General features: G+C 38.2%; 1 protein-coding gene across 8 annotated transcripts in view; it reads left to right on the forward strand.

Moving 5' to 3' along the window:
• Nucleotides 1-55: 55 nt before the first annotated feature.
• PAM (peptidylglycine alpha-amidating monooxygenase) overlaps nucleotides 56-9,367 on the forward strand; it is a 180,562-nt gene continuing 171,250 nt past the window's right edge. For 7 of the 8 annotated variants that reach the window (XM_010831967.1, XM_010831968.1, XM_010831970.1 and 4 more), the window contains exons 1-2: nucleotides 66-331; nucleotides 1,352-1,472. In XM_010831967.1, the coding sequence (XP_010830269.1) occupies nucleotides 243-331; nucleotides 1,352-1,472 (210 nt within the window). In that variant the 5' untranslated portion in view covers nucleotides 66-242. Of the gene's footprint in view, nucleotides 332-1,351; nucleotides 1,473-9,367 lie in introns of all 8 variants that reach the window. The other variant, XM_010831969.1, reaches the window with a different exon arrangement.

The raw sequence follows: 9,367 nt of genomic DNA on the forward strand, positions 1-9,367 counted from the left end.
CCCCCGCCGCCGGCTCTGAGGGGAGGCGCGCTTCCGCTCGCGGACCTGACAGAAGTCCCGGCTTCCCGCGGGCGCTGAGCGCGCGCGGCGCTGCTGTGTGGCCGCCGCGGGGACGCCCGCCGCGCCCCGGGCCATGAAGTAGCGGCTGCCGGCGGCGCCGCGGCCCGGTCCTCCCGGCGCTCCTCCCGCCCGCCCGGCGCCGCGCCTCTCGGTCCTCCCGGCCGGGCCGGAGCGCCGAGGACATGGCTGGCTTTCGGAGCCTGCTAGTTCTCCTCCTCGTGTTTCCCAGTGGCTGTGTGGGCTTCCGAAGCCCACTTTCTGTCTTTAAGAGGTGGGTGTTTGTTTTTTTATTTGTTTTTGTTTATTTCTAAACAGGCGACGTGTGGTTTGGATGCTTTCTGTGCATGCTGTTGAAAAAAAAAAAACGGAAGAGTGTTGGAGAAATATACGTGGTTGATTCACTTGGCCGCAATCCTTGGGAATTTTAACACAGTTAAACTTCTTGTAAAAGTTCCCCCTTACAGACAAAATAAAAAGCCCCCTCGCCTCCACCCCCCGTCCTGTATAGCCAAGCTGTCCTGGCTTTCAGAACTCCCAATTAGAAGTTGTGATTTCCAACACTCATCACTCCCTCTTGGGGAGACAATCTGAGAAAGTACAATATCGTCGTTTAGACTGGAATGCCTTCCCGTTTGTAACAGCCTGAAGAAAAAGATATAAAGGTAGGTAACTGGTGAGGAGAAGCAGATAACAGACTGTAAGAGCTCACAAGGAAGCATTGAGCTGTATACACTCTTCATAATTACCATGTTAAATATGTATGCACTTGCGCATTTGTAATTCACATCACAGACTCCCCGCCACCCCCCAACTCACCCCCACCCGGCCATCATAAAACTCTGCCTTCTAGTGATGTTATTGTTGGTTTTTTGGTTTCTGACTAGTAATATCGGACACTCATAAAGGAGTCACAAAAATTTTTACTGGCTTGTAGTAATATTTCTGCCTTGAGAGGATTGACAGGCCTATGATAATTGTAATTGATTAATACTGTACTTTCATTAACAGAAACGTATATTTTGACAGGTTTATATTGAATCAAGTTTTGAATGTAGCCTGCTTGGTTGCTTTGATTATGTTTTGCTCACAAGTTGGGTGCATGCTGCTCTTGGACTATATGATGCAATTCTGAGAATGGTATAGAATATTATGTGGTAATTACATCTTTTCATTGTGTCTAAGTCAACAATATTTAGTCTTAAAGTCATAGAATTCCTTTTTTTCCCTCTTCCCATGTCCAGTTAAAATCCCATTATGTTCAAGGATATTGAAATTGTCTTCTTTCTTTAAGGTTTAAAGAAACTACCAGATCATTTTCCAATGAATGTCTTGGTACCACCAGACCAGTAATTCCTATCGATTCATCAGATTTTGCGTTGGATATTCGCATGCCTGGGGTCACACCCAAACAGGTGAGAGGAATTGTGTATTTAATTATTTGTGTGTTTTATATACAGTCTAATTAAAACAAAGAAACTGCATTTACAGCAGGAGTAACTTCTTTGAAAAGTAGGCATTTTTTTTCAAGACTCTTCAAATAGGGCTAGAATAAATAAGTATTGTAAAGAGGACTAAATTTTTTTAAGGTAAATCTTTCAGTTAAATTTCTTTTTAAAAATTTTACCTGTATTATTTGTGTTTTGAAATGGAACCTTGAAAATTTAAGTCTCAATGGAGTAATTGCCTTGGTAATGCAGCATGTATTAAAATATGAAAAATTATTCTAATAAAGGGAAATGATATTGAGCAGCTGCATCTAAGAGATTAAGTTGTTTAAATACCCCTCTATAGCAGCCACAAGTTGAGAAATGAAAGCATGTGTTTACTGCCAAGAATTTGGAAAATACATATTCCACACTTTTAAAAGTTAAAAAAAAAAAAAAGCTGTTCATACAGGTGGCTGATTGTGAGTTTTCTTTAGCTTAATCTGCTTGTCATAAGAGAGATATTTGACGAAGTAGAAGCAAAACTACCATGGTGACTTACAGAGCATTTTGAGTAGAACTGGACTGTGACTGTGGCTTTCCCTGTTTTGGATATACAGAGGATTCTCAAACCACTGCTGTCATGTGTGCAAAGTGTTTCAGTAGGCATGAAAAGGCCAGAATTAATTACACTTTTCATCCAGGCAGTGCCAGGATTTATGTGTGTCATTAAAAAGTAGTCTTCGTTTGTAAAGGGCTGCAGAGAAAGGGGAAGACCTGGGTGTTGTAGAGCTGCTATGGCTGATGACTCATTGCTGCAGATAACATTCTGGTTTTTTAAATTTTCTTTCTATTTTAAAGTACAGAGAAAATAAAAGTATTCTACAGATTGGGGAGAATTCTTTTGAAATTGATGTTTGGAAGCTCTAAGAAAATACAGGATGTCTTTTTTGGACTGAGGATTAACGTTCGTTTATTTGAATACCTGTGTATGGTTTAAGTATCTGTAAATAACTGCTGTTGTCAAATTGGCCCTCACCCTTCACCCCTGCCCATCCACAAATGACCAGGCAGGTGACTTTTCTGTATGTTTAGTTATTAGCATCCTGGCCTTTAATTTGGTACGGTCTTTATTTAGTTAGTACTTAATAAAAAGAGATATCATCAGATTGGGAATAGGAGAGAACGGTGATAGTTACTCACTTATGAAGTGTGCTTCTTCATGTCTGTTCTCACTTTCAAAAGTGATTTTCCCCCTATATTTGCTTAAAATGACTTTATAATACTTTTTAAAAAATACTCACTAATTAGTCTTTAAGCAGTATTTTCCTACAGAAATATCATTATTTTCTCAAATAATCATTTGTTGTAGTTCATTATTATTCTGTGTTTTTTTTCCTTCTCATTATTTTACAGTAAAAACATTTAAATTATTTAGCAGTAATAAAAATAGGTAACTGTTTGGGGTGAACATTCTCAGAAAGAGTTCCTAGAGGAATTGATTATAAAAGAATGAAAAGGAACTCGATTTGCATAAGATAAAATGTGTTATCTCAGGTTTTATAATCTTACAATTATCAAAATAACTGGAAAAAAGAACATATATTAATAAGTAGAGTACAGCTTGTCATTTTGCACTGTCTGCATTCTGCTTTGCTGTCTTTGTGCAGTGAACATTTGCTGGTTGCCTTTCCAGCATACCATCCCTCATTGCTTCTTCTCTGAAACCATATCCTACCTACCCAGGATCCAGAGATGGAGCACCTGGACTAGGATTAGCAGATCACTGCATTCCAGTTCCCCTTCCACGGTAACTGATTCAGAAGAAGGTGTGGGACCTAGACCAATCCAGTGAAATCTTAGGACTTTGGCTGGGAATGCATTTTTTTTGTTTCATGTAAGCAAAAGGCACCTATCTAGTCTTAGGGTCTGCTGAGTTCTTGAGAGGAGCCAGATCTAGAGTAAAACTAACATCATAGATGGCAATGCAGTTTCTCGGTGACATTGCTACTTACGGAGTTATCCCTTGTGTTAGCCTTTTTCGTTTCAACCAGACTGAGTTGGATTTTCTGTGACTTGTAACTGAAACCGCCTAGCTGGGCAACTGATTTGATTGTTCTGTTTGGTCAGCTCAGAACCGGTTGTTGACTGTTTCTTCTACTTTTCCTGGCCCTCTCTGTTGACCACGTGTCACAAGTATTTACTGACTTGATCTGGCTAATATATATAGGTCATATGCCTCATACACTTTCATGCGTGCGTGCATGTTAAGTTGTTCCAGACATATCCGACTCTTTGTGACCCTGTGAACGGTAGCCCTCCTCTGTTGATGGCATTCTCCACGCAAGAACACTGAAGTGGGTTGCCATTTCCTTTTCATGGGATCTTTCTGACCCAGGGATCGAGCCCTTATCTCTTATGTCTCCTGCATTCGCAGGCAGGTTCTTTACCACTAGTGCCAGAAATGATAATTATACCCCTATTGAGTATACCCAAGGAGAGATGGAAACAGAAATGCTTTTCTCCTGAACTTTGTGTTCTTAGTGAGAAAGATCTAGAACTGTGATGAGTACTTTTGGTGAAAGAAGTATTCTTTTCTTAAAATGCAAATGAAACTTGTTTAATACAGATCCTTAAGAGGAAAGAGATAAGAAGGCGAAGAAAGAAAAAAAAAAGAAAAACTACTAGAGGATGGAAATAAACTATGAAAAGGAATAAGAATAATTGGCCAAAATACATGGAGAAAATGATAAAGGACAAAAATAAAAGGAGAAAGAAATCAAGAATAACCATAATATGAAGACTAGAACATTAAAAGAATCATATAAGAAAAAAAGGAGTAAGAAAAACATGGAAACAAAGAAGGGCCTTGAAAAGTTAAAATACGTGTGTGTTTTTTTTTTAATGGCAGAAGATCAAGAAGAGCAACAAATGTTAAGGAAAGAAGGAACTGAGAAGCTAGAAATTGAGTTGGTAACTAGGCAGACCAGGTTGGTTGAAGAGATATATTCACCCAACAGATTTTTTTTTAATAAAGTAAATCTTAAGTTTTGGCAATAACAAATGATGCATCAATTAATCTGATTTGAGTGTTTCCTTGGGGAACTTTAGATTGTTAGGCAGGTTTGGATAGAGAAACAAACAGATATTGAGTAGAGATGGAAAGAACTGTAGCTATAATACAGGTAGTACACTAATTAATTCTGTTGATGCAATACAGATCTAGATCGGTGTCTTACCAAAGAATATCCGGTCATGTCAGACCTCTGAGATGCAGTCCATTCAGCCATCCCATAGACTTCAGAGCAGCCTTAAAAGGCTTAAAAATAGCTTAAAAGGCTTAAAAATTGCTCCCGTATAAACCAGCTTCAGAGAAGCTAAGTAGTTTATTTCTACGTCAATTTTATATTCAAAGTGGGCTCACTATTTCTTTTTTATAACTTAAAATTTAAAAAAAATTTTCTTTCTTCTTTAATAAATTTCTTGTTAATCAGTGTTTTTCAGGCATTGGCAAGATGAGGGAGACGAGCAACCAACTTTTAAGTAGCCTAGAACAGAAGTAAAGTGGGGCTTCCCTGATAACTCACTTGGTAAAGAATCCACCTGCAATGCAGGAGATCCCGGTTCGATTCCTGGGTTGGGACAATCCTCTGCAGAAGAGAATGGCTACCCACTCTAGTATTCTTGTCTAGACAATTCTATGGACAGAGGAGCCTGAGGGGCTACAGTTCGTGGTGTCACAAAGAGTCAGACACAACTGAGCAACTAACACTTTAAAGTAGAATCTGGTGTCTGATGTCACTGACTTCAAATTCCAGATCCTTGAAGTGGAGATATTTTGAGACTCTTTCTTTTAGCACATTTTCTTCTTCATTTGATTTTCTTTCTACCCAGGGACGCTGTGGGTTTTTGCTGTCACCAGCTCTCATATCAACCAACAAAACAGTTTGATAAACTGCCAGCTCATGATCACTGTAAGGTGCTATCATCAATTTGATGTGTTAACTCTCCCATGGAGGTTTGATTATAAAATAAATAAAGCATAATTACAGTGATTTTACATCAAGTATATAATCTCAATCTAAGCCAAATCTAGTTGGCTAAAATGTAGGCTTTGGAACCAGGCTGACAACATTTTTGTTACAGCTCTTGCAGTATCAGTTCATGAATTTTCTTAACTAGCTGGCCCTGCCCCTTCTTCTATAGACACAATAATAATAGTACCTACCTAGGATAATTCCAGAGAAGGCAATGGCACCCCACTCCAGTACTCTTTTCTGGAAAACGCCATGGGCGGAGGAGCCTGGTAGGCTGCAGTCCATGGTGTCGCTAAGAGTCGGGCACGACTGAGTGACTTCACTTTCACTTTTCACTTTCATGCATTGGAGAAGGAAATGGCAACCCACTCCAGTGTTCTTGATTGGAGAATCCCAGGAACGAGGGAGCCTGGTGGACTACTGTCTATGGGGTCGCACAGAGTTGGACAGGACTGAAGTGACTTAGCAGGCAGGCAGACAGGATAATTCTGAAGACTGAGCAAGGTCATACCAGCGGCATTGTTTAGTTGCCCTGTATATGCTAAGTTCTCCCAAAATATGAATTCATTGTCATTTTGTGAAAAAACCTTAAGAGGAGAAAGAAATTACCAGCCCTTATACTTCTAGTAATTATTTCATATGGTAGATAAGACATCGTAATAATAAGAAAGGTGGCCAGTGAAGAAAAATAGAAGGTTTGAACCTGGGTGAGAGAAATGTGGGGAAAATAAGCAAAGAAGTAAATCTTTCGGTGTGCTTATTCTTGAGTAATTTCCATTAAAAATGGCCCTTATGATCAGAGAATGAACACTGAGAACGGATGTTTTTCTCAAAGTTCTTATATATCTTTTATGCTTAGAAAAGAAGTTATTAAAAGCAGTTCATCAGTATGAAACTTGAATTTTTTTCTGTATTTATTTGAAGTCAGCCTGTATTTCTTCACTCTGCTGAGAACTTTGTACATTGACCTTACTAAAAAATTACTCTTGTCTAAGTTCTTTCAGATCCTGTGTTTACATAGCATTTTATTTAATTGTTGTTTGCGCCACATATGTTCTCTGCAGTCTTGGTTTAAGGATTCACAAATGTAAATTAATTTGTAAAAAAATATAATTTTACAAAAATTATTTTCTCTTGAACCTAATAACTCTAAATCATGTGATAATTGAATTTCTTTCTATCAGGATGTGTTAGGCTGTCATTTTCTTCCCTTATTTTGGGAGTGATTTGAGAACTATGAAGGAAAACACTTTTTCCTTTCTGAACCGCTTGCAAATTCTGGTCTCATTCTGCGCTTATCTTTTGAAGAGTCACAGATCATGCTTGAAAATCAGAAGATGGTCTTCCTCTGTGCTCCTGAGCACAAATATCTATCACCAGGAATGAAAGAAAACCGAAGAGTTCTGAATTTAAAAATCAGACACCCTAGAGCAACAAGTTGAAAAACTTGAAATTAGAGCCTTAAATTTTCACTTGTTTCAAAATAATGGTGAAAGAATGTAGTCACTCAAATGAAACCAGAATGAAGAAAATACTTCCTACAGAATTTTCTCAAGAGCTTCTCAAAATCCTTCTCTTTGTTTTTGCTTTTTTTCTCCCCCGTGAACAACCATTAGAAAATGTTTACTAATATATTTTAACTTTTTAATTTTCTAACGGAAGAAGGGAAAAATGTCCCTTGCTGCCACAAGGCATGTGCAATCACATGATAAGAACCTAGCTCTTACACGCTTTTCTTACTGTACTAGTTTAGAAAATCAGTTTTAAAATATCAAGCTGTTATCATAACATCACTTATAAACAGCATTTCCTAAGGATTTGTGTTTATCAAAGAGGTAATACATAATGCAAGGTAAATGCAGAATTCTGGTGCTTTCATTTTCTTATGTTGAGAATGCTGATTAAACTTTTTCATGTAAAGTCATTTAGTTGTACAGAAGTTTGGCTTATGACTGACTTGGGGGTATATTGTAATTTAAATCTAGCTATTTTAAATTCGGTCATTATAGGGGAAAAGTTTCCCCAGCCAGAGCTTAAAATTCAGGACAAGGTAGGAAAGGAGCCCAGAAAAATGAAGCTTTACTGGAGTAATTTTTAGTTCTTTGGGGTTTGTAATTTACTTGTCTCCTTTCTAGTTATTATTATGTAATATTTGCATTAAAGAAAATAAAAACTCTTGTTTTCTTTTGAGCACAAAAATAAAAGGAAGGGAGACACCCCACCCTTCTATGTTTCCAGTTTCTGTCACAGGTCAGTTTGACTTTCAGATGAAGCCTTATTACACAAAAGGAGAAAATTAGCGTCAGCCTCTGGGCATCAGCTTTAGGTTAGCTGTTCTCATTGTAGAGAATGGATCCGAAGCAGCTGGGCAGCACCCAGGGGCAATTCCCACCGGACTTGAGAGCTTGAACTTGCAACTCCGCCGTGGGTTTCCTGACCACCTCTGAGCGTTTGGCAGTCACGTTCCTTTCTGCCTTCTGTAGTCCTCTGACCTGCCTGCCACTACACAGCATCCTCTTCTGACTCAGTCTGTACACTAGAACAGACATGGCTGATGGAATTTAACTGAGAGAAGCTGTCTGGACAATATTAAGAATTGTGAGGCCAAGGTTGTGAAACACCTCCAGTAGCCCGTCCTGCGCTACAGTGAAGAAAAGACCATGGGTGAAAACTGGTTGCATTAAGTCATTGTCTTACAATGAACAGTATTCTTGGTTTTTAGTGTTTCTTTTTCTTCTGTTCTTCATTATTTCTCTCTTTATGAAAATCTAGAAGCATGGTGATCTTGCTATTGAAGAAGGGAAATCAAGAAATATCCAAATTCTGAACTAGTATGTGTTTTTTATTTAGAAAGACTTAGGCAATGTGTATAAAATGCCAAGATTTGGAAAAAGAGCAGCAAAAGAGATTAAAATGGTATGCCCTTTCCCTTCCCCAAACTGAGGAAGAACTATTACTTCTTTCACCAATAGAGAAGCTAATGGCAAAGAAAATTTAGTGATTATTAGAAAGGAAGGTCACCGGGCCCTTGTTTTGTTTTCTTAGCTGTGTCATATTGTTTTTTTCCTCTTTCTTTTTTGGAAGTTCAGGATTGGTATCATGTAGGATGCTATTTGTCAAATTCTTAAGTTGTATTTGGACTTCCCTGGTAGCTCAGACGGTGAAGCGTCTGCCTACAATGTGGGAGACCTGGGTTCAATCCCTGGGTCAGGAAGGTCTCCTGGAGAAGAAATGGCAACCCACTCCAGGATTCGTGCCTGGAAAATCCCATGGACAGAGGAGGCTGGTAGGCTACAGTCCATGGGGTTGCAAAGAGTCGGACACGACTGAGCGACTTCACTTTTCACTTCACTTAAGTTGTATTTATTTATATAATTCACCCCTTACTTTATTAGCAAGGCTCAATTATACAAATAAATAGAATACCAAAAATGGCTCTTGTAAACAGCTGAAGTCTCATGTAGTTCACTGCTAATTATGTAAGTTTAAAGTATGATGCTTCCTCCTTATTTTTACTAAAACCTATTTAATGTCCATTTAGGGAAGATTGAACTATTAATGAGGTTTGCTACTGTGAAAATAATCTAAACGTCACATATCTGAGTTCAGTCTTGTAAATAAATAAATATATATATACACACACATATATAAAGAGACCATTTTTTTCCTTTTTTTATTAAAAATGAGAAACAGAAAGGAGACTTCTATTTTCAGTTAATGTTTGATATTTTCGAATTAAAAGGATACCTAAAGAGGATATTAGGAAAAATAGCTACGGTATGAGTCTCCCTTATAATCACCTATTTTCTTAATAAGATGTAGAGTCCCTTTTTTTTTTTTTTTTTT

The sequence above is a fragment of the Bison bison genome, unplaced genomic scaffold (genome assembly GCF_000754665.1).
Source record: "Bison bison bison isolate TAMUID 2011002044 unplaced genomic scaffold, Bison_UMD1.0 scf7180017864533, whole genome shotgun sequence".
Classification (NCBI taxonomy): Eukaryota; Metazoa; Chordata; class Mammalia; order Artiodactyla; family Bovidae; genus Bison; species Bison bison.